This window comes from Podarcis tiliguerta, assembly GCF_965153285.1.
Source record: "Podarcis tiliguerta genome assembly, chromosome: Z".
In the NCBI taxonomy this organism is placed as follows: domain Eukaryota; kingdom Metazoa; phylum Chordata; class Lepidosauria; order Squamata; family Lacertidae; genus Podarcis; species Podarcis tiliguerta.
In genome coordinates, this window is record NC_139553.1 from 2,425,017 (window position 1) to 2,451,087 (window position 26,071).

The 26,071-nt window shown below is 46.0% G+C and overlaps 1 protein-coding gene across 16 annotated transcripts in view; it reads right to left on the minus strand.

Annotated features, from left to right (window-relative positions):
* Nucleotides 1-26,071, minus strand: part of DAB2IP (DAB2 interacting protein) — a 312,170-nt gene that overhangs the window by 40,502 nt on the left and 245,597 nt on the right. For all 16 annotated transcript variants that reach the window (XM_083422910.1, XM_083422907.1, XM_083422913.1 and 13 more), the window contains 3 exons: nt 24,653-25,207; nt 9,957-10,101; nt 1,061-1,205 (listed from right to left, as the gene is read on the minus strand). In XM_083422910.1, coding sequence (XP_083279036.1) covers nt 1,061-1,205; nt 9,957-10,101; nt 24,653-25,207 — 845 coding nt within the window. The remainder of the gene's footprint in view (nt 1-1,060; nt 1,206-9,956; nt 10,102-24,652; nt 25,208-26,071) is intronic.

A 26,071-nucleotide genomic window follows, 5' to 3' on the forward strand; every position in this document is an offset into this window, starting at 1 on the left:
TCCTGCTGACCGCCCTTGCAACCAGGGCTGCTGCCAACTCTTCAAATGGTCCCTGATCCTGTGTCTTTCACAGCTACTAGCAGGGATCACCAGGTAAAGACTCATCCTTGCATTGGGGAAGGGTTAGGATTAGGACCTATTCCCCCCCCCCCCCCAGCATCTCAAGTTGCTGTTAAAAGTACAAGAGCAGGGCACACTTATTTTTCTGGTCAGTTGGCAACCTACTACTCTCTCCCACATCAGGTCCTTTGGGAGCATCACACATTTACTGCCATCTCTGCAGTTGCCCCTTCTTCAGAGTGAGATAAATATGATTACCTCTAAGCATGAAGAAAGCACACCCCAACCCCAATTGTGAGCACCTAGATGTCACGGTCACACAAACACACACATTATACGTCTGTGAAAACCAATACAGTCATACCTTGGGTTACAGACGCTTCAGGTTACAGACTCCGCTAACCCAGAAATAGTACCTCGGGTTAAGAACTTTACCTCAGGATGAGAACAGAAATGGCGCAGCGGAGGCAGAGGGAGGCCCCATTAGCTAAAGTGGTGCTTCAGGTTAAGAACAGTTTCAGGTTAAGAACCGACCTCCAAAACAAATTAAGCTCTTAACCCAAGGTACCACTGTACAGTGGATGCTGGGGTTGCGAATGTGATCCGTGCGGGATGCAAGTTTGTAACCCACAGCATTCGCAACCAGCAGCTGTACGTCTGCGCACGCATGGGTTGTGATCCGGCGCTTCTGCGCATGCGCGGCCGCCGAAACCCAGAAGTATCCTGTTCCAGTACTTGCGGGTTTTGGCGGTCCGTAACCCAAAAAAAACGCAACCTGAAGCGTCTCTAACCCAAGGTATGACTATACAAGGACAGAGTTAGTTCACAACGAAAATTAACTTGCTGATTTACCTATCTTTTGCCAGAGGGAAGGTGTGTTTTTTGTTTTTGTTTGGTCACAAAGCAGGGGCAAAGGGGATGTATTCCCCCCCCCCCCGCACCAGGGCTCTCACTTCTAGCACCCCAAAGCACCCCACTCCACCAGTCCCCGTCCACTGACCAGTACGAGTTGATAATCTTGCAGAAGGCCAGCTCACAGCACATCTTCAGGTTGCTCTGATGCTCTGGGAGGTCTGAGGAGGAGCACTTGCTGGGATCCACCTCACAGTTTTCATCCGATTCGTACAGTGCCTTGATGAACTCGCCTGAAAGCACCAGGAGGGCAAGAAATAAACAGATAGATCATAAGGAGAGCCACAAGAAAACTGAGCTTTGAAAACTTGGAATGCAGTGACCTGATCGGTGCCCTTCAAGTCAGCAGGCAGACGGGGACTTTGCTCTGCTTTGCTACTCTCAATATAACCTTAACAGGATGGATCGAGTTCAGGCTCAAAACCAACAAAACCAATCTCCGTAGCAACAAAGGTTAAGGTTCTGCACTTAGGCGGGAATAGCCAGGTGGACAAATATAGGATGGGGGATACCTTCCCCCTGTTTCTATTTTATTTTTATTAGGCATTTCCATTAGGTAGAATCATAGAATCATAGAATCATAGAGTTGGAAGAGACCACAAGGGCCATCGAGTCCAACCCCCTGCCAAGCAGGAAACACCATCAGAGCACTCCTGACATATGGTTGTCAAGCCTCTGCTTAAAGACCTCCAAAGAAGGAGACTCCACCACACTCCCTGGCAGCAAATTCCACTGTCGAACAGCTCTTACTGCCAGGAAGTTCTTCCTAATGTTTAGGTGGAATCTTCTTTCTTGTAGTTTGGATCCATTGCTCTGTGTCCGCTTCTCTGGAGCAGCAGAAAACAACCTTTCTCCCTCCTCTATGTGACATCCTTTTATATATTTGAACATGGCTATCATATCACCCCTTAACCTCCTCTTCTCCAGGCTAAACATGCCCAGCTCCCTTAGCCGATCCTCATAAGGCATCGTTTCCAGGCCTTTGAAAAGGTGGTATGGAAATACTTCCAAGAAACAAACAGAAATTCACCAGGAAAAACCAAAAGCAATGTACAAAAACATATACACAGCCATTCCATGGGAGAGCACAGAAAGCCTAAACTTCAGCAACAGAGCACAGAATTTGGCTTCCTCAAGAATCGCAGTTCAGGTTACTAGTTCTTGTGACTGGAAAACTGTACTTGAAAGGCTGTGGGCATCAGGACTCTTGAGATGCTGCAGCCAAACAAAGGTAAAGGAGCAGCAGTTTGGTTTTTGGATTCCCCGTTTCTTTTGTCGCTCATGCCCTTTCTTGATAAAAACGCAACCGGCTTACGAAAAAGCTCACCCCAACTTCTAAGGTCCTCGGTGCAGAGATATTTGTTTAATAAATTGTATACACGGCTTGATTGTAAGGGATGGGGAAACCCTCATAGAAGTTAATAATAATAATAATAATAATAATAATAATAATAATAATAATAATAATTAATAATAATAATAAAGCAATGCAATTATCAATAAAAACAATTGTGCTGCAGCATTTGGAGCAAGTGCAAGGAAAGCCCCACAAAGAGCACATTGCCTCCCTTACCCACCATTTTGCATCTGCTGAGTCTGTGAAGCACACCTTTCATCAGTGATGGGATGATTGTAAACACTGCCTTGCACAGGTGTGCTCAGGCCAAGAGGTGTGGATATAACCTGGACAGGTGTGTGTGTGTGTGGAATCAGGTAGGACATTCAACTGCAGCAAACCTCTGCAGAAAGGGTTATTTGCAGTTTTAGGCTCCTAATGACTTTTGGCTGTAGGCAAGTAAGGAGATTATCTTTGTAACAAAAGGCTAAAAAACCAGGAGATTATTGGGGGGGGGGCAGAGGAGCAGAGCTTGACAACCCCTGCCCCAAGCCCACCCTGTTGCCAGTCTGCAGGTCTCCTGTCTGTGGTAAAGCACACTGGTGGGTCACAAGGGCCCTGTATGGGTTTGCCTTTAAAACCTTACAAGTAAACAATGCAACCCCAGCGGTCTCTCCTTGACATGCTCCTGGGATGCATGCAGGAGCTGCCCCCCCCCCCCCAATACAAAAGCAGCTAACCCTGCCATCACCCATACGGAGTCAGAAGTAGAGCGATCTAACTACTAAAGTGCATGTGCTGGCAGTCTTGAGGCTGGACTACTGCAGTGAGTTCTTTGTGGGGCTGCCCTAGGGCCTGGTTTGGAAGCTCCAGCTGGTGAAGAAGGTGGAGACTAGACTGCTGATGTGGGCATCTGGTTCACAACTCGTGACACCCTTGTTAAAGCATCTGCATTCGTTTTCCACCTACTACCGAGCCAGGCTCACTGATTTGCAAGGCCCTGAACAACTAAGGTCCAAGGTACCTGAGGGATGGCCTGAGCCCTTATATCCCAGCTTGATCACCAAGATTACCTGCAGGGGGTGTTTGCCATTTCCAGTGTTGATGAGGCTCATTTGACAAGAAGAAACTGAGCCTTTAGTGCCATCAGTGCAGTCCTGCGGAACTCTCTGTCACTAGACATTCAACAGGTACCTTCTGCTTCAGTCTTTTAAACACCTGCTTATGCCCATCATTCTGCCCGGACACTGAGGTCCAGCTCTGAGGGCCTTCTGGCAGTTCCCTCACTGCGAGAAGCAAAGCTACAGGGAACCAGGCAGAGGGCCTTCTCGGTGGTGGCACCCGCCCTGTGGAATGCCCTTCCATCAGATGTCAAAGAGATAAACAACTACCTGACATTTAGAAGACATCTGAAGGCAGCCCTGTTTAGGGAAGTTTGTAATGTGTGACATTTTAATGTATTTTTAATCTTTGTTGGAAGCCGCCCAGAGTGGCTGGGGAAACCCAGCCAGATGGGCAGGGTACAATTATTATTATTATTATTATTATTATTATTATTATTATTATTATTATTGCAACTTGTTCTCATGATTTTCATTAAACCGTTTGATATCTTTTATGAGTAAAGGTAAAGTGACCCCTGACCGTTAGGTCCAGTCGTGGACGACTTGGGGGTTGCGCTCTCATCTCACTTTCAGGCCAAGGGAGCCAGCGTTTGTCCGCAGACATGTGGCCAGCATGACTAAGCAGCTTCTGGCGAAGCAGCACAGCGCACGGAAACGCCGTTTACCTAGGCTCTGTGGTTTAGACCACAGCGGCACCCAAACACCCCTTTTATGAGTCCTGGTATATTAGTATTTTAAGAAACAAAATAAATAGTCAACATCGTTAATGTTAGGCTTTCCTTCAGCATGAACGCTCTTCTGACCGTGTCTGTTGAAAGAGGCATGTAGGTTGGATCTTAGCTGCATAGCAAGGCAGAACACCTGGGAGTGGCTAGATAGAGCCTCCTGGCTAAGAAGAAGTCTGCCTCTTACTCTCTGGTACTGGGGCACAACAATAGCTTGCCTTCGCAGCTGGTCTGGAGGTTTTCCTTTCGGGTGACTGGCTGGCTACGGCTGGATGCTGTACCTGGTTGCAGGTCGGATCCAATAGCCAGAGGTCTTCTCAGGTACTTCTTTAAGTACCACGTAAACAAAACCTCCATTTATAAGGGCAGTCTCCCTCTGGATATCAAATGTTAGGCAGCAGCAACAAGAGACGGGGTCTCTTGCCTCCATCCTCTCCATGAGAGATTCCCAGTCATCAAAGTAGCAGGACACTGGGCCACAGAAACCTTTGGTCCAATCCCATGAAGCAAAGCGCCTCTTTCCCAGAGGAAGAAAACTACAGAAACTGGAAGGCGGATTTTGGCACACACCAATGCAAGGAATCAAAGAATTGCAGAGTTGAGAGTGAGTCCCCAAGGGCCATCTAGTCCAACCCTCTGTGACTTCCGGGTGGCTGCACTACAGCGGGCGGGCGGCAAATCTGACAGCTCTGTCAGATTCGATTTCACAGAGGGTCGGGGGAAGCGCTAAGGTGAAGCGCGCCCCCCAAAAAACCTCAAAAGGGTCTTTGAGGTGTCGAGAAGTCCTGCAGTCCACAAACGGCATCTCTGAAGCCCCCGTCTCTGCCTCCGTGCCAAAAGGTACGGGGAGTCGGTGTGTGTGTGTCACGGTGAATGCCGGCAGGTTAAGCAACAGCGCAACTCTGTGAAAGTGAAGTCTCCGAGTCAGCCTTACAGTGGTCCACTTCTCAAAAAAAAAAATCCAAGCTGATTGCAAAGGTGAGGAAAATTAATTTCATTAATTCGGCAAGAGCGGTAGGATTAAAAGGAATTCCACTCCCGCCTATGGCTATTATATTATGCATGTGAAATCTTACAAGTAAAGAAGAGTCTATGGACTTCCCGGCTGGAGTTAAAGCTAGCTAATTAAAAGACTATACATAGCTTTCTTAATAGCAATCTTGATATTTCTGAGCTTTTAAAATACTGAACTTGAACTAAGCCTGACCTGAACTTGAGACAGTATTTAAACTTTGACTTGAACTTGAATTAAAGACTGATTATAATTTTATAAAAATGGAAGATACTTTGAATCCCTGATTTTAAAGACATATTTGGTTGGATTTCTTTTGAAGAGGATCTTGAGACTTTAAAGATTGAGAAGATACAGACATTGTGGATTAACTGTTCTAAAAGACTCTGGATGGTCAAGTTTTAAGATTAAAAGAAGAGGACTATATTACATACAATGTCAAGACTGCCTTGGATTTAAAACTAAATTTATACCTTTAAAGATTTATCTCTGCTGGACATTGAAAACTACAATTGTAATTAAGTCCCTGGAATTTGGATCTTTACAGACTGCTTGGAACTGCGACAAATTTGGTATTATTTTTATTTCAACCATACATACAGAAAATTAGTGTAAAAGACTTAAGTCCTTTCTTTCTTTCTTTCTTTCTTTCTTTCTTTCTTTCTTTCTTTCTTTCTCTTTTCTCTTCCTTAAAGTTCTACTTTTATGATATTGTATATTACCTGATTTAAATTAGGTTCACACTTACTTTACTCTGGTTAACATTTGTGTAAAAGCTGGGTGTTGGGAGGGGGTAAGAACAAAGGGAAAGTGTAACGAACTTTGCAACTTTCCAAGCTCAGCGAAGTGACCTTAACAGGTGGTGATTAAGATTAAAATAGCCCTTTCTGCTGGGAAAAATTCTTGTTTTGAAATTTGGCTGCTAGAGAGAACAGACAAGTTGCGAGAAAGTTAAATCACAGCTAAGACCTTATAAATAAAAAGTTAAGGAAAGATATGGCAGCGAAGAGGCCTCTGACCCCAATTCAAGGCAGAAAAGCCTCAATACAAGAGGCTAAATCTGAACTTGCGGAACTATTTGCAGAATTTAAAAAGGAAATGGGTAGTGAAATAAAGGAGGCTGTTGGTGCATTAGCCACCCAGATTGATAAGAATACAAATAGGATGTTAGACCAAATTAAAGATTTGAATGTGAGAACTACAAAGGTGCAAACGGTGGTAAAAGGTATGGAAGAGAAAACAAAACGAGTGAACAAAGAGGTGAAAGGCCTGAGAAAAGATCAGGAAGATTAAAGACAGATGTAGGTGGAGTATGCACAACCCAAGAAATGGTTTGGGATGCTTTAGCTCAGGCACCCCTAACCTGCGGCCCTCCAGATGTTTTGGCCTACAACTCCCATGATCCCTAGCTAACAGGACCAGTGGTCATGGATGATGGGAATTGTAGTCCAAAACATCTGGAGGGCTGAAGGTTGGGGATGCCTGCTTTAGCTGCTATGGAGATGAGACAGAGAGAAAATGTGGTATGGCTGAGGGGAGTCCCAGAAGAAGATGAGCAGGATCTAAGAGAATATCTAGATGAAGTGATGGCTGAGTGGTTGGGAATTGATAAAGGAGTTCTGGATAGCTCAGTGGATAAGATTTACAGAGTTAGATCCAAAATAGCAAATATTAGGAAGGTACCAGGGGATTGCCTGGTCTTTTTAAATTCAGGATATTTAAGGGATAAAAATTTCCAAACCAACTACAGTAATAAACTTCAAATTGATGGAACAAATATTCTTTAATATTAAAGAAATCCCCGCTGGTCTTCTTAAAAAACGCATTAGTTATAAATATATAACCGATGCTTTAAGAAGAAATGAGATACGATACAGATGGGAATTCCCAGAAGGACTATCCTTCACTTCTAAGGATAAAAAATTCAGATCTAGGGATTTGGAAGATGCGGATAAGTTTTGGAGAAGATATAGCAAAGATCTTGGAGAAGTGGGATAATTACCTGAGGGAGCTGTAGGAGAACAAGAACCAGAAGTATCACAAGAAAGTGTAGATAGCCAAGAAGAAGAAGAGGAGAACAAAAAAGAAAAAGGTAAAAAAGAAAAGAATGTAATAACAGAAATAAATATGGCTGATTTGAAGATATTAAGTTGGAATGCAAATGGATTAAATAATAAAACCATAAAATGAAAAGGAATAGAATTGAACATGTAATATTAGATGTATGGTAATTTGCTTGCAGGAAACACACGTGGCTAAAAGACATAGGAGAATTTTTATAAATAAGAGGATAGTTGGAATTTATGCCCCAAGGGAAAAAATATATGAAATGTTATTGATATTAATTGAATACTTGGAAGTAAGAAATGAAAAACAGGCAGCCGTGATGTTTATTCACGCTGAAAAAGCATTTGATAATGTTTCATGGGCCTTTACGCGGAAAGTCCTGGAGGAAATGAATGCTGGAGAGCTATTTAAAAGAGGAATAGAAACTATTTATTCTGAACAGCAAGCAAGATTAATAATTAACAATACTCTTACAGAAGAATGCAAAATAATGAAAGGGATTTGACAGGGATGTCCCGTTACCATTATTGTTTATTCTAGTATTTGAAGTACTGGTGAGAAATATATGGACAGATGAGACCATTAGAGGAATAACAGTAGGTAAGAAGTCATATAAGTTGAAAGCATTTGCTGATGACTTGGTGATCACGGTGGAAGACCCTATAAATTCAATATTGAAAGTGTTAGAAAAAATACAGGAATTTGGACAAGTATCAGGTTTTAAACTGAATAAAAACCAAACCAAACTCTTAGTTAAAGATATCTCAGAGCAAGATAAAAAAGAGATACAACAGAGGACTGAAATAAATGTATATAAAAAATTGAAATATCTGGGGATATGGTTAACAGCAAAAAATATAAATTTATTTCAAGACAATTATGAAAAAAATATGGAAAGAAATTAAAAGGAATTTAGAGATTTGGGGAAGAATGAATGTGTCTTTATTGGGAAGGGTTTCAGTAATTAAGATGAACGTATTACCAAAAATGATGTTTTTATTTCAATGTGTTGTTGGAACGGGAAACTATGATAAAATGGGCATGTGGGACCTAACATTCAAATGATTGATTGGGAAAGATTATGGAAGAATGACATGAAATTTACATGAAATTTTTACGTAAAGAAAATTATATGAAAATGTTACATAGATGGTACCTAACTCTGGTTAAACTGGCAAAAATGTATAAAACAAGAGATAATAAGTGTTGGAAATGTAAAGCAGCAGAGGGCACTTTTTACCATGTGGTGGCAATGTAAGGTTATAAAGAAATTTTGGGAAATGATATATAATGAATTGAAAAAAAAAATGTTCAAAATAACCTTCGTTAAAAAACCAGAAGCCTTTTTATTAGGTATCACAGGATTGGGCTTACCGAAAAAATGCAAGAATTTGTTTATGTATGCAACAAGGGCCGCTCGGATATTATTAGCACAACGCTGGAAAGAAGAGGAAGTCCCCACTAAAGAAGACTGGCAAACTAAGTTAATGGAATACGCGGAAATGGCTAAATTAACCAGGAGAATTAGAAACCATGAAGACAATAAATTTAAAAAGGAATGGGGAATGTTTATTGTGTATATACAGGGGATACAAGTTAATACATTAGCAGGATTTTGAAAAATGCTTGTAATATAATAGATAGGGTATAAAATTGGAAGGTAAAAGGAGGTAAAGAATTTGTGGACATGCATGAACAATATAGAACAAGGGAACCGGGGGGTGGGATGGAGGGAAGTCAGGGGATTCTGGTAGTCCCATGTTTTGGATTCAATGTGGGTTGTCTATATAGTTGTTTTAAGATTTTGATGTATAGTATTTCTTTTTCATGGGATGTTTAGTTGTTGTAAAATTAATAAAAATATGATTTAAAAAAATAAAAATAGCCCAGCCCTCTGTAACGCAGGAATCACCGCTAAAGAACCGGCGGCAGGAGGCCACCCGAACTCTGCTTAAAAACCTCCAGTGAAGGAGAGTCCTCTACCTTCCGAGGGTGTGTGTTCTACCGCTGAAAATCTCTTACTCTACTTCCCAATGCTTAATCAGAATCTTCTTTCTTGTCTTGAATCCACTGGTCTGGATCCTACCCTCTGGAGCAGCAAAAAACAAGCTTGCTCCACCTGCCATCTGACAGCCCTTCAGATATTTGTCTCTCCTATCAGTCGTCTCTTCTCCAGGCTAAACATCCTGAACTCCCTCAACCTTTCCTCACAAGGCTTGGTTTCCAGACCCTTAATCACCCTGGCCGTCCTCCTCCACACACCTTCCAGCTTGTGAGCATCTTTATTAAACTGTGGCACCCAGAACTGGACACAGGATTCCAAGTGTGGTCTGACCAAGGCAGAAGAGAGTGGTGCTGCTACTTTCCATGATTTGGACCCCAGACTTCTGTTGATGCAGCCTAGAATAGCATTAGCGTTTTTTGCTGCTGCATCACAGTCTAGACTCATGTTAAGCTTGTCGTCCACCCAGATCCCTAGATGATTTTCACATGTACTGCTAGCAAGTCAGGTGTTGCCCATCCTATATTTGTGCATCTGGTTCTTCCTGGCCAAGTGCAGGACCTTACTTCCGTCTCTATTGAAGCCCACCTCTTTGGTGTGGTTCCTTAAGACTATTCTTAATTACCTGTAAAGCATCGAGGCTCCCTGGATCCTGGCCCCAAACCAGAAAGCTTCTGTTGATGAAACCCAGAGAGGTACTGACACTCCCCATACCTACCTAAGGCATCTTGCAAGTACTTCTGCCCCACCAGCTTCAGGTACTCCTCGATAGCTTTCGTGGCGAGGGTGTTCTCTCGGAAAATAAGGTGCTCATTTTCGCCACATCGGTCCACCTCAGACATCATGAGGTCCGTCAAGAAATCCTGGAGGAGGAGGGAAAGAAGGGTGGGTGGTAAGTTAGGTGAGCAGCATCTGCACAGCAGGAGATCTAAGGATAATGTCCCCCAAAATTCACACCCTGCTCCACTCCCTGCCTGAATTAACAAGCTCTTTACACAGAAAACTTTCAGAAACACGAAATATCCTCACATTTCTGACTGAGTTCTGCACAGGCTTCTTGCTGGGAGGGAAACCAGTTCTAGAGCAGTAACTCATTCTGAGCTCTTCAACTCTGCAGGTGCTATATGAACGATCCAACAACACAGAAACTCAGCAGAGTTACCCAGCAGGGTCAGGCTGGAAGACAGCAAGGCAAGTGCAGAAACTCATTCAGAGATGCAGCAGGCAGCCTCTCCATGTAGATATGTGCTTTGGGTTCACAGCGGAACACAAATAATTCACTTTGGCCATTTCTGCTCGGTGGCTTTGCTACTTGATGCAAGATCAGGCAGGAGATAGACACTGAGAAACATGTCACAATAGCTGCCACAGGTTCCCCTTTCCTGGTTTGAGGGGCTCTCAGACAACAACAACAACAACAACAACAACAATACAGTGGTACCTCTGGTTGCGAACAGGATCTGTTCCAGAGCCCAGTTCGCAACCTGAAAGGAATGCAACCCGCGTCTGCGCACGCGTGGGTCACAATTCGCCACTTCTGCGCATGACGTCATTTTTCGCGTCTGCGCATGCGCGAGTGGCAAAACCCGGAAGCAACCCTTTCCGGTACTTCCAGGTCACCGTGGGATGCAACCTGAAAAAACGTATCATGAAGCAAACGTAAAAAGAGGTATGATTGTATAATAATTTATTATTTATACCCTGCCCATCTGGCTGGGCTTCCCCAGCCACTCTGGGCAGCCTCCAACAAAATATTAAAATACAGTAATGCATCAAACATTAAAAGCTTCCCTAAACAGGGAACTCCAGGCATCCTCCTCTCACAGGGGCCAAGCGCACACCTCAATGGGATGCCCAAAAGCTGGCCCCAGTCACAAGAAAGTACACGTGCAAGGGAGTGATCTCTTTGGTTCTCCATTAGGGATGTTTGCTCAGAGAGCAGCAGTTAGGCCTGTAAGGTTTTCCAGGTGTGTCCGCACAATGCAGAGAAACTCAGCAAGAGCTTATTTTTGAAATGACTTCAGAAATTCACGTCCTTCGCCCTCAAGCACACATTATGTTGATTCAGAGGAGGACGCGGCTACAGCAAAGGGATTTTGGCCGTGCTGCATCCCCCACCCCAACCAGCCCTGTCCTCCCTCCCAGCCAAAAACTTCCAAGTGACAAGACCGGCCAAATCCTGAGTTTGAGGAGATGCTGTAAAACTGCATGTTCCCAAGGTAATTAGTATGTTTGGGAAGTGACAGGGGCAACTCATGAGCAAGAGCCAAGGTCAGGCTCCTCTAACTGAGAATAAGCACCTTCCGTCAGGCTGAGCTGCGAATCAGAATTTAAATGTACACGGGGAGTGGAGAGAGTAAGGTGGCCAGGCAGAGAGAAACCAGGTGAAGGTGCCCCAGAGACCATGGCAGAAGGGCCTGGAGAGAGAGAGAAGGTTAGGCAGCGTCAGGCCATGCGTTTCTCAAGAAGCCGAGAAACAGCTGGGGCAAAGCTTCTCTTTCCAAGCAGGATCTGAACTTCCTTGACTAGCAGCGTAACTTCAAAGCTAAGTGAGCCAAGAAAGAGACGCTCAGCTACTTTAAGGGGTGGGGGGAGAGATTAGGTAAAGGTAAAGGGACCCCTGACCATTAGGTCCAGTCGTGGCCAACTCTGGAGTTGCGGCGCTCATCTCGCTTTATTGGCCGAGGGAGCTGGCCTACAGCTTCCGGGTCATGTGGCCAGCATGACGAAGCTCCTTCTGGCGAACCAGAGAAGTACATGGAAATGCCGTTTACCTTCCCGCCGGAGTGGTACCTATTTATCTACTTGCACTTTGATGTGCTTTCAAACTGCTAGGTGGGCAGGAGCAAAGACCAAGCGACGGGAGCTCACCCCGTCGCAGGGATTCGAACCGCCGACCTTCTGATCGGCAAGCCCTAGGCTCTGTGGTTTAACCCACAGCGCCAGCGCCTCCCTGTGCTAGGAAGAGATGCATGTGATGCAATTTACAAACTTGCTTGCTTCTCATTTGGCTTCCCTGTTTCCCAGGGTGTCTTTTCAACTTGCCTAGCAAAGCTAACCCTGTCTCCAAAGTTTGCATTAAGGTTTCAAATCCAGCCAAACTGAAAGCTTTTCCTTCCCTCACAGAAGCCGAATCGGAAACATTCTGACGGTTTTGTTCCCTGAGTGGCTAGGAAAGTTTGAGGAACATTCTGCTCCATTTTGGGCCAGTGTCCATGGCGCTGCCCATCCCTCGTGCAATGCAGCTGCTCGATTCAAGAAATGAGGGGCTTGTTAAACCTTTGAGCATTTCTCAAAGGACAATATGGGGAATTAATACACAAATACTAGTACTTAAGAGCCAATTTGCGAGGAAGAGACAGATATAAAAATCCTTTGGTGGGATCCCCACTGCATTCCAGTCGAAGTGTACCGTATTTTTCGCTCTATAAGACGCACCAGACCACAAGACGCACCTAGTTTTTGGAGGAGGAAAACGGGGGATAAAATATTCTGAATCTCAGAAGCCAGAACAGCAAGAGGGATCGCTGCGCGGTGAAAGCAGTGATCCCTCTTGCTGTTCTGGCTTCTGGGATAGCTGCGCAGCCTGCATTCGCCCCATAAGACGCACACACATTTCCCCTTACTTTTTAGGAGGGAAAAAGTGAGTCTTATAGAGCAAAAAATACAGTACCTCTCCTCCTCACAGGTTTATTTCATTTCACTTTCCTGCAATTTATTGGCAGCCCAACCGCTGATATTTTCTGGTCGATTTGCAGGGATGATAAACAAATACAACTGCAATAAAACCATAACAATTGGGGTGGTGGAACCAAACCAGCACACTAAGTCTGCAAGACCAAAGATGGAATTGGCTATCCACAGTGCTGACTGGCTCCCTCTTCCCATGCTGTCACAGAGGACAGGTCTACCCTGCCCCCCCCCCCCCAAAAAAGAAGATAGTCATCGAGGCAACAAATGAATTGATTAAAAGCAAGGACATTCGGGCAACACACTTAAAATAATTATTTGACAGCTGAGCAAAACCATAGACTTGTAGAACTGGAAGTTAACCTCAACCGCCCTCTAGCCCAGCTCCTTGGCAATGCAGGAATTGCAGATGGGTAACCCCTGACAGAGGACCACGCAACAACCTCTGTTTAAGAAAATCCAAGGAAATTTATTTATTTATTTATTTATTTATACATACATACATACATACATACATACATACATACATACATACCCAGCCCTTCCCGGTTCAACAACCGGGCTCAGGGCGGCTAACAACAAATTTAAAACACTTAATTGTAAAAGCAGCATAAAATACAGTATAAAAACATGAATAACAATAAAATTCAAAGTTCAGAAATCAATTTGGGGGAAGTCCATCGAATAAGCATTAGATAGTCACCAGGGCTAACTGGCTGAATTAGTCCTACTTGGGCCAGTGAGGAGGCCAGGGGAGAATTAGCTGTGGGGTCTCAGAGCAGGTAAGGGAAGGGAAATAAAAGATCAGGCTGAACTCAAATTAAAAGCCAGGAGGAATAGCTCTGTCTTACAGGCCCGGCAGAAGGAGGTTAAATCCTGAAGGGCCCTAGTCTCATGGGACAGAGCATTCCACCAGGTTGGAGCCATCACTGAGAAGGCCCTGGTGGAGAATAGTCTGACTTCCTTAGGGCCTGGGACCTCTAAACTATGGTTATTCATGGACCTTAAGGTCCTCTGTGGGGCAGACCAGGAGAGGCGGTCCCGTAGATACGAGGGCCTTAAGGAAGGAGAGCCCACTACCTTGTGACTGAGTCCATTCCACTGTCCAACAAGAATTCCTTTTAGGGAAGAGGTCTGTGGGAGGGGGCAGACTGTGCATTGCACAGAGGGCTGGGCTGGATGAGACTTTGCTGGTCTATCCCCTCCAGATGTTGTTGTGATGGCAACTCCCATCATCCCTAGCCAGCACGAAGGCAGAGGCTGGACTAGACCATTTGTGGGGTCCCTGCCAACTAAACACATGATTATATAGTGGCTGAGACAGTGCTTGAATGCCTGCCTACCCTTCTCCAACCTGATGCCCTCCTGATGTTTTGGACTGTAACTCTCACTAGCTCTAGCCACGATGGGCAAACAAGGAAGGGCAGACATCATGATCCCATCATCAGCAACTCTTGGGCCATGCTGGCTGGGACTGATGGAAGGCCAGCAATATCTGAATGTTCCCCATTCCTGCCCGCTCAGATAGCATCTTAAATAATGTTCCATGCCACTCCAGTCTCTGAGCGTTGAGAGAATCCAGGGGTTGCCTTTGTTGCAGCTCTTGCAATGGAGCCCATCCTTTTGGGATGCGGATGAGGACACTGCAGTGGCCAGCCAAGGCCATTGTCTTACAAAGAAACTTGCCTGGCTAGTTCAGCAGTAGGACCCTCTCTTTGATTCTAACCCTCCCTGGGTACAGGACCCCAAGAATTGGAAGGGACTTGTGGCATCATCCAGATTGACCCCATAAGCCCAACAAGAATAATGAAGGTAAATATAATAAGCTGTTTCACACCTAACTGGCAAGAGAGCGATGTCAGAGAGAAATTTTGCAGCAAAATTACGTTCCAAAGCGAAGAATTGATCTGCCTCTGTGCATCATCCCCCTGCATAAAGCAGTTTCTGGGCCACACGTGGATCGTGCCCATAGGCCTGGTGTCCTGCCTGCCTTCCTTTCCTTCACCCCCCCCCCCCCATGAATAGCAATGCAGGGGTAGGTAAGAGGAGAAGAGTGACTGGAGCCTTCCTAAACCCATCTGCAATCCTCAGAGGCTTGGGAAGATTTGCAAAGTTAGCAGATTTTATTAGTAGCTCGGCTATTAGTGACGGAATGGGTTATTAGCACTTAAAGCGGTGGAACGTTCTTGCCTGCTTTGGCTGCGGCAGCTGCAAGGCTCTGTCTCTCAGCTCAGAAAAGATTAGCAGATTCCTGATGGTGGCAGGAAAGGTGACCTCGCTCCGCCCCCCCCCCCGCCACTCCCCATCTTCCCAGTCCTTTATTAACCCCAGTTCAGCAAAGCTCAGCAACGCAGAAATGGTTTGTTTACAACAATCCTGGAAGCGTGGGCTGGCGCACACCAGCAGCCTGCAAAACGAACCCTCCTATGCGCACAGAGGAGACAATGACCTTAATGGATTAGAGAATTGGGCCAAAACTAACAAAATGAATTTCAGCAGGGAGAAACAGGAAGATGGAAGGTTCTGCACTTAGGCAGGGATAGCCAGATGCATGAATAAAAGGGTGGGGGGCACCTTGCTTGACAGCAGTCCCTGTGGAAAGGATTGGGAGGGTGGGTTTGTAGACCACAGGCTTAATATGAGTCAGCAGTGTGATGCAGCAGCAAAAAGAAGCTAATACTATTCTAGGCAGCATCAACAGAAGGGAAATGATAGTCCTGCTCTATTCTGCCTTGGTCAGATCAGACCTGGAGTCCTGTGTCCAGTTCTGGGCACCACAGTTTAAGAAGAATGTTGACAAGCTGGAAGGTGGGCGGAGGAGGGAGGGCAGAATGATCCAGCATCTGGAAACCAAGCCTGATGAATTGGGTATGCCTAGCCTGGAGACAGCATCTTAAAAAGCAGAGACATCACCTTGCCAACAAAGGTTCGTTTAGTTAAAGCTATGGGTTTCCCAGTAGTGATGTATGGAAGTGAGAGCTGGACCAGAAAGAAGGCTGATCGCCAAATAATTGATGCTTTTGAATTCTGGTGCTGGAGGAGACTCTTGGGAGTCCCATGGACTGCAAGAAGGTCAAACCTCTCCATTCTGAAGAAAATCAGCCCTGAGTGCTCACTGGAAGGGCAGGTCCTGAAGCTGAGGCTCCAGTACTTTGGCCACCTCATGAGAAGAGAAGACTCCCTGGAAAAGACCCTGATGTTGGGAAAGATGGAGGGCACAAGGAGAAGGGGACGACGGAGGACGAGATGGTGGGACAGTGTTCTCGAAGAGACCAGCATGAGTTTGACCAAACTGCGGGAAGCAGTGGAAGACAGGAGGGCCTGGTGTGCTCTGGTCCAGGGGGTCATGAAGAGTTGGGCTCGACTAAACGACTAAACAACAACAACAAAAGCCTGGAGAAGAGAAGACTGAGAGGGGATACTTTAGCTTTCTGAGGGCAGCAGCTGTTTGACAGAGGATCAGACTCCCTTAGAAGGCAGTGGACTCTCCTTCATGGGTTGTTTGAAGTAGATATAATGATATAAATTTATTATTTATACCCCACCCATCCGGCTGGGCGGCTCCGAACAGAATATGAAAAACCTGACAAAACATCAAACATTAAAAACTTCCCTAAACTGGGCTGCCTTCAGATGTCTTCTGAAAGTCAGATTGTTTTTTATTTCCTTCACATCTGAAGAGAGGGCGTTCCACAGGGCGGGCGCCACCACCGAGAAGGCCCTCTGCCTGGTTCCCTGTAACCTCACTTCTCGCAGTGAGGGAACCGCCGGAAGGTCCTCAGCATTGGACCTCAGTGTCCAGGCAGAATGATGGGGTGGAGACGCTCCTTCATGGCTGTTGGGGTATCTTCCAACTCTACAATTCTATTATTAAAAGGCAACATGAGAGTCATATTCAAATATCTGAAGCCCTGTCACACAAAGGATGAAGTAGATTTGCTTTCTGTTACTTGAATCGCAAGAATGGGCCTTTTCAGTCGTGGCTCCCCGACTTATGGAATACTCTCCCCAGAAAGGCACACCCGGCTCCATCACTAGCCACTCTTATGCACCACAAAACACACATTTTTTCCAGGCAGGCTTTAAATATTGTGACCTTCTTTAGTGGGCAAGGTGCATTATGACAGCTTTTTATTTATAGCGGATGTTCGGGTTGCAAACATGATCCGTGTGGGATGCACGTTCGCAACCCGCAGCGGCGCATCTGCGCACGCATGTGTTGCGATTCGGCGCTTCACTTCTGCGCATGCGCGACCGCCAAAACCCGGAAGTAACCCATTCTGGTACTTCCACGTTTCAGCGGTCCGTAACCCAAAAACAACTTGAAGTGTCTGTAACCCGAGGTAGGACTGTATCTGGATGTTTATGGCTTTTGTTCTGCTTTAGTTTTAATTTCTGTATTATACTGTAAGTCACTTTGTGTCTCCTTTCTCTTTTTCTTTTAAAAAAGCAACTAGTAAGAGGAAGAAATAATAAAACAGCATCACAAAAGGATTCTGACGAAACCTTAGGAAGAACTTAGTAATGATTAGACACTGGAAGGGAATGCCAGAGATGGTGGTGGAGTTTTTAAGCACAAGTGGGATTGAATCATAGAACTGTAGACCTGTAGAGCTGGAAGGGAACCTGAGGGTCATCTAGTCCAACTGCCTACAATGCAGGAATCTCAACATGTGATCCCTTACCCAATTCGAAAGCATATTGCATGGTCACCTCACTCAGGGGCTCCCTTCTAATCCCAGGGTTCTGCTGGGTGACCCCTGAACAGTTAAGATGTGATGGACTATGCAGAATTGGATAAATTAACAGGAAGTATTCGAAACCTGCGGGACCAGAGATTCTTAGAAGACTGGAGTAAATATACGAATTATTTGAAAAGTAATAGTAATGAACAGATTACGCTAGTAGGACTGCAAGAAGTTTTGTAAGGAGGACTATTTGAAATATTGCAAGAAAGACTATGAGGAGAATTATTAGTTCATGATAATTAAGAGTAATAGGTATTTTAAGAAATGCAGAATAAGTGAAAAAGAACAGAAAATCACCAGAGGTGTTGATGGAAGTTTAAAACAATGTATAAGAAGTTATGTTATGTGACTGTTGGAAATGATATGTTAAAAAAACTAATAAAAATATGTATATATAAAAAAAGAACAGTTAAGATGTGTTCCGGATGCTCTTTTGCTCTGCAAAGAGGACCACTGGAGTGCAGCAGTTAACACATTTCAGACTATTACCAGGGAGAGACCAGGGTTTAAAACCCCACTCAGAAACGTGAAGTTCAGTGGGTGGTGAGCTTGGGTGCCTCTCAGCCTAACCTACCTCACAGGGTCGTTGAGGGGATTTAAACGAGGAGAACCATGTTTGCCGCCTTGACCTCCTTGGTGAAAAAAGGTGGGCAATAAATGCAATAAATTTTTAAAGGTGGGACATAAATGCAGTGAAAATGAGAAGCAGAAGACACAGGCCCTTCTGCCCCAGTGACAAGTGACCAGCCAGCAGATTGACTGTGAAGTAATAAGGTCTCTTCTCATAAGCAATCCTGATTAATGAGATTGACCTATCCTTAAGAGGCTTTCACTGATAAAGGTAATATGATTAATGTGCGATTCAAAGATCGTTCTAAAGCCCTGTGGGAGAGGAGGAGCACACTGTCTCTGCGGACATGGGTGGGGTGGGGGTCATTATTGGCTGAAATGAGTTGCAAGCTAATCTGCAAATATGCCCCAATCGCTCCCCCCCCCCCCCGGGATTGATGTAAATAAAATACTTAGTGTAACTCCTTGCAGACAGAACCACTTGGAGACTGAGACAGAACATTTAAAGCACTATGGGACCATTTCAAATGGCAGGGGGAAGCAATGGCCTTTGAGCCCTGCCTGCAGGTTTTTATACAGGCACCTATCCTTGAGTGGCCCACAGGACCTCGTTCTAATCCAGTACAACAATCCTTTTAGCCTTACGCCTTAAGCAGGTGTTGTGGCAAATGGGAGAAGGGGATGCGAAGATGCACATCGGCCTGTGAAGAGTCCGTCAGAGCAAACACTAAGGAAGTCAGACTATCCTCCACCAGGGCCAGGGCCTTCTCAGTGATGGCTCCGACCTGGTGGAATGCTCTGTCCCTTGAGACCAGGGCCCTTCAGAATTTAACCTCCTTCCGTCAGACCTGTAAGAGCTATTCCGCCTGGCTTTTAATGTGAATTCAGTCTGATCTTTTATTTCCCTTCCCTTCCCTCCCCTTTTATGAAGATCACCCACTCTGAGACCCCACAGCTAATTCTCCCCTGGCCTCCTCGCTGGCCCAAGTAGGAACAATTCAGCCAGCTAGCCCTGGTGACTATCTAATTGATCTTTGATTTTTGAATTTTATTGTTATTTATGTTTTTTATACTGTATTTTATGCTGCTTTTATAATTAAGTGTTTTAAAGTGTTTTAAGTTTGTTGTTAGCCGCTCTGAGCCTGGTTTTTGAGCCGGAAAGGGCAGGGTATAAATAAAAATGTATTATTATTTTATTATTACTCCAATTAAAAGTTGAAACAGCTCTGCGAGGGATGCTCAGATGTTCTTCCTCGTGTGCAACATGGCATGGATCAGGGTGGGTAGAGGAGGAAGAGGAGGAGAGGGACTCACACTTATCTCTGGAGATGTCACTCACCGGCCTGCACCCTCTTCAAACAGCCTAATTATTGCCCGGAGGAAGACAGAGATCATTTGTGTGTGCAAACTGATTAAAGTCATAACTAGCTGGACTAACCGCTGTTGTAAAAAACAGATAGTTTGTCTCTTTGGGTGGATAGAGAAGGAAGTGGCAGCAGTGATGGTTGTTGTTTAGTCGTTTAGTCGTGTCCGCCTCTTCGTGACCCCCTGGACCAGAGCACGCCATGCACCCCTGTCTTCCACTGTAAAACCATGTGGCAGCAGCCATGGGCATGTGGCTGCCACATGGTCAACACTCTGGGGTGGATGGTCGGTAGGCTTCCTTTCAATGTGGAGGCTGTGTGAGAGAGCCACTGTGGTGTAGCATTTAGCATCAAACAAGGACCTCAGAGAGATCTAGGTTCAAATCCCCACTGGGCCATGAACAAAGATCACTGGGTGACCTTGGGACAATTGCTGCCTTTCAGCTTAACCAACCTAACAGGGTTGCAGTGGGTATTAAATGGGGAGGACTATTTAAGCCACTTTGAGCTCCTTGGAGGAAAGGCGGCATTTTTCCACCTCTGCTGTATTAAGCAGTTGGTCCCATTTCTCGCCCTCGATCTGGCCACAGTGATCCAGGTGATGGTCACCTCCAGGCTTGATTACTGTAATTTATTCTACGCGGGGCTGCCCTTAAAGGTGACCCAGAAACTCCAGCAGGTGCAGAATGCCGCGGTGAGGCTCCTTACGGGGTCCTTGCTGCGGGATCACATTCATCCAGTGCTTTACCAGCTGCACTGGCTCCCGGTGGAGTACAGGGTCAGGTTTAAGGTGCTGGTTTTGACCTTTAAAGCCCTATGCGGCATAGGACCCTCGTATTACGGGACCGCCTCTCCTGGTATTCCCCACAGAGGACCATAAATAACAACACTTTGGAAGTCCCGAGTCCGAAGGAGGTCAGATTGGCCTCAACCAGAGGCAGGGTCTTTTCAGCTCTGGCCCCGGCCTGGTGGAAGGCCCTACTGCAGGAGACCAGGGCCCGGCAGGATTTGACATCCCTTCATATAGGGTTTTGTATATAATTTTCCCCTCGGCTCTTTTTGCTGGCCCTTGCAGGACCATCATGGATAGTTGGCCCTGGTGAATATTTGACATTTTCTCCCCTTATGGCTTTGATATATAGGCTACCACTAAAACAAGGCTGCATTTTAAGCTGTATTCTAACTTATATTTTAATCAACTGTTTTTTGGTGTTTTGTTTTTTTTAAAAAAAATGTTTTTACTGTACAGTGGTACCTCGGGTTACAGATGCTTCAGGTTACAGACTCCGCTAACCCAGAAATAGTACCTCGGGTTAATAACTTTACCTCAGGATGAGGCAGCGCGGCAGCAGAGGGAGGCCCCATTAGCTAAAGTGATACCTCAGGTTAAGAACAGTTTCAGGTTAAGAATGGACCTCCAGAACAAATTAAGTTCTTAAACCGAGGTACCACTGTATTTATATTCGGTGTTAGGCACCCTGAGCCCAGTCTTGGCTGGGGAGGGGTATAAATAAATATATTATTATTATTATTATTATTATTATTATTATTATTATTATTATTAAATGTAAACAACAGCAACAACAACATGGTTCTCCTGCAGTTGCAGATGCCTCACGCTACTGGTACTGGTTTTCAGGGACTCATGGGGAAGCCTCAATGTGATTTCCATGCAGCCAGGAAGGCTGGGTAATAAGGGAGGTGCCAAAGCCAGGCCCTCCCCCCCCCCCCGGCTACTTTTCATGGTGACGCTTTAGAAAACCCACAAGTGGTTAGCGAGGTGCCCCAATGGGAAGCAGAGAAATAGCAGCTAGTAGGAAAAGGACCCACATCCCAGCCAATGAACCAAAATTTAGGACAAAATACATGCATTCCTAAAAGGGCACTTTGAGAGAAAGCATGCAAAAAAGATAGGTGCATTTCAAAAGATACCGTATTTTTTGCTCTATGACGCACCAGACCACAAGAGGCACCTAGTTTTGGGAGGAGGAAAACAAGAGAAAAAAAATATTCTGAATCTCAGAAGCCAGAACAGCAAGAGGGATCGCTGCGCAGTGAAAGCAGCAATCCCTCTTGCTGTTCTGGCTTCTGGGATAGCTGTGCAGCCTGCATTCGCTCCATAAGACGCACACACATTTCCCCTTACTTTTTAGGAGGGAAAAAGTGAGTCTTATAGAGCAAAAAATACGGTACTTCATCACCAGGAATATAGGCGGGAGAGATACCCTTAGTGCAACACCCACCCTCAAAAGCACTAGGCGGAAAGGTTAGTGCCCCAGAGGAAATGGGGCAAGAGAACCCAAAGGACATTGAAGAAGAACAGTCCTTGCCTGCAGGCTCACAAAGTGAGAAGACACAGACACAAGTGGAAAGGGAGGGAAATGGTTTGTAAGCAGCCACTTGTGTGTGGTGAGCAAATTTTGCCCCCAAGCGACCAGAAGGGAGCCTCCTTAAAACCTGGGTCCTTTTTGGCCATAAATTTCTGGGTAGAAAACAGATAGTCCTATGGTCCCCGGTGTGTGCCTTATTTTAGTGGATGCAAGGAAGACTGAAGTAACCGGTTGTGAGGTTAATGTACCGTATATACAGGCAAAGGGAGGTGCCTTTTATTGAGGCTGTTTATACCTAGAGCAGCATTGCTGTGGAATCACAGAATTGTAGAGCTGGAAGGGACGACGAGGGTCATCTAGTCCAACCCTCTGCAATGCAGGAATCTTCTGCCCAACGTGGAGTTTGACAGTACATCCCTGAGACTAAGTGACTCATGTTCTACCAGCTGAGCAATGTTGGGCTATGTACCATCTTTGACCAGCAGGTGTTCTTCCTTTATCTCAGGGGTGGAGAGCCTGTGGCCTTCCAGATGTGGCTGGTTCCCAACTCTTCAGCAGCAGCAGCCAGCAAGGATGATGGGAGTCACAGGCAAACCACATCTGGAAGGTCACTGGTTCCCCATCCCTGCTGTCACTGCAGATGGAAGCTGGGGACCTTCACTGCATGCAAAGGGTGTGCACTCTGCAAGTGACCCACCAGCCCAGCTCCACCCTCAGAGGTGCCTTACAGAGAACCACACATGCCAGCCAACATGCTCAGTCAGTGCTGCCTTGTCTTGACTAGCAGAAGTTCCCCAGGGTCTCAAGCAGGCAGGTAGTTTTTAGCCCCCCTGGCCTGCTCATTTCCCCAAAGTCACCATACCTTGGACCCATGGCTTCCTGCGTGCCAAAGGCACCTTGCAATCTTCCACTGAGTTATGGGTCCTCTCTCTGACCCAGCAGTCTGTCCAGGGTCTTGGGCAGAGAAAGAAATCATCCCCATCCATGAGAAGATCTGTACTGGGGGCTTCAAATCTCGAGGTTTCAAAAACTTGAGATTTGAACCCCGGGCCTTCTGCATGCCACAGCAGGTGCTGTGCCACTGAACTGAAGGAGAAGGGAGGCTTGGTGGAAGTCTACCTGAACCCACCCCAAATGCATTTAAAAATGTACAGTGGATGCTCGGGTTGCGAACATGATCCGTGCAGAATGAAAGTTTGCAACCCGCAGCGTCCGCAACCTGCAGCGGCGCATCTGTGCATGCTCAAAGCTCAATTTAACGCTTCTGTGCATGCACGACCGCCAAAACCCAGAAGTAACCCGTTCTAATACTTCCGGGTTTCAGTGGTCCGCAACCCGAAAAAACACAACCTGAAGCGTCTGTAACCCGAGGTATGACTGTACATGACTCCGAGCAAATGGGAGTTTCCCCAAGACAGCTTACAACAGAATCTCCTTTTAAAGCCACTGTCTAAAAGAAAGAAGCTTAGATTAAAAGCAGCAGCATAAAACAATTCCTAATCCAGTGTTGCAATTTAAAATGGGTAGCAGTTACAACCACCTCTGCAATGCATCGCGTAACCCAGAATGATGCCTTTTTGTACCACTCTGCCATTGTGGAAACATACAGTTCCCATAAGCATGGCTTTCTGGAAGTACGTCCAGAATTGCTTCAGGAATAACTCCTCAGCAGCTCCTTCTGACCACTGGACATGCTGGCTGGGCTGATGGGAGGTGGAGACCAAGAACATCTCAGGGTCTACAGATGGTCTAAACCACCCATGATCTAATTAGTAACCACTGAAAGGAGGGTTCACAAGGCACCACACCACAGAACAGAACAGAACAGAACAGAACAGAACAGTGAGAGCTGGTGGTTCCCAAACTTTTTTAGTCCCGGCCCCCTTGGTTCCATAAACTCACCCTCAGTGCCCCCTACCCTACAAAAAGCCTAATTCAGAAAAGCGCTTTGTGCGGCCCACAAACGAAAATAGTAATAACAAAATTCAAAACAGTAAACAGTTAATTGCACATTTATTCATAATCCATAGAATCATAGAGTTGGAAGAGACCACAAGGGTCATCGAGTCCAACCCCCTGCCAAGCAGGAAACACCATCAGAGCACATCCAATTCAAACTACAGTGGTACCTCGCAAGACGAATGCCTTGCAAGACAAAAAACTCGCAAGATGAAATAGTTTTTTGTTTTTTGAGTTGCTTCGCAAGACGAATTTCCCTATGGGCTTGCTTCGCAAGACGAAAACGTCTTGCGCCTTTTTCTTAAAACTGTCAATGCATTCCTATGGGAAACCGTCAATGTATTTCCTATGGGAAACCGTGCTTCGCAAGACGAAAAATTCACAAGACGAAAAAACTCGCAGAACGAATTAATTTCGTCTTGCGAGGCACCACTGTATGTAGTTTAACTAATTCCACAAAACTGATGAACCTGGTCCAGTAATACCAGTTTTCAAAGTGTGATAGTTGTTTATACCTCTGCCCCCCCCCAACTGCTGTCCCCTTGCCTCTTAGCACGCCCCCTAGGTAATCCCACTGCCCACTTTGGGAACCACTGGTGTAAGTGGATGACGGGGGCTAAACAGCTGTTGGCAAGACCCCCAAACTCAAGGTGGATCACAGCCTCAGGCATCCAGCTGCAGCACATGTGGGGTTGATGAATGTGCGCGAGAACTTCACGCCCATCTCTGAGCACAAGCGCGCAAGAGCCTTACCTTGGCCTTCCCTGTGCTCTGCAGGATGTGGACAAGGGCTGAGGCCATCTCCTCCTTGTTCTTCACACTCAGGACTGGCTCCAGAACTGAGCAGAGGACCATGTAGTTGTTGGTGATGTACTCAGCAAACTCCTTGTACATTTCCATGGGGAGGATGCTCATACTTTGGTAGCGTGACTTGATGCGGATCATGGGGCCCCCAGACTTGCCCTTGCTGGGGTTGGGTGTCACCACCGGGTACCACTTCTCCACAAACTGCCGGCCCGTGATGGAGCCCGCTGGGATGCTGACCAGCCCAATGAAGTTGGTCTTGTCCTTCTTCTTCTTCTTGTCAGTCTCCTTGTATAGGTGGACCGTGATGCCCCTCAGGGATGGAAGGTTGTTGAACTCAAAGTGCTCCCCCCAGAATACATTGTCTGTTTTCAACTTGCATGTGGTCCGTGCGTAGAGGACCTCGTCCAGGCAGAGTTCGCACAGGTACTTCTTCTTGGCCGGCAAGTCTTTGGCTTCGATAATCCACACCTTGAGCATATTCTCCACCCGCCGGCTGTTGTCCTAGAAAAGAGATGCAACGGGGTGGAAACACAGTCAAGAAGAGAGCAAGGATGTGCGGTAAGAGCATAAGGCTCCCAGTACGTTTCCGAGCACAATTCAAAGTGTTGGTGCAGACCTTTAAAGCCCTAAACAGCCTCGGTCCAGTATATCTGAAGGAGCATCTCCACCCCCATCATTCTGCCTGGACACTGAGGTCCAGCGCCAAGGGCTTTCTGGCAGTTCGCTCATTGTGAGAAGCCAAGTTACAGGGAACCAGGCAGAGGGCCTTCTCGGTGGTGGCGCCCGCCCTGTGGAACGCCCTCCCACCAGATGTCAAAGAGAACAACAACTACCAGACTTTTAGAAGACATCTGAAGGCAGCCCTGTTTAGGGAAGCTTTTAATGTTTGATGCATTACTGTATTTTAATATTTTGTTGGAAGCCGCCCAGAGTGGCTGGGGAAGCCCAGTCAGTTGGGCGGGGTATAAATAATAAATTGTTGTTGTTGTTGTTATTCTTATTATTATTATTAGGAGAGCCTGCTGGATCAGGCCACAGGGGCCCCATCTAGTCCAGCACCCTGTTCTCACAGTGGCCAAGCAGATGCCCCAGTGCAAAACCAGGACCTGAGCACAAGAGCCACACTCTTCCCCTCCTGTGGTTTCTAGCATCTGGTATTCAGAAGCAGTGCTGGTTCCCTCTGTAGAGGCAGAGCCAAGCCGTGGTGACTGCCAGCCATCAATAGCCCTCTCCTCATCCATTAACTTGTCCAATCCTCTTTCAAAGCCATCGGGGTTGGTGGCCATCACTGCAACTATGGGTTCCATAGTTTAACTACGTGCTGTGTGAAGAAGGACTTTCAGCATGTGGAGTGTGTGTTGGGGG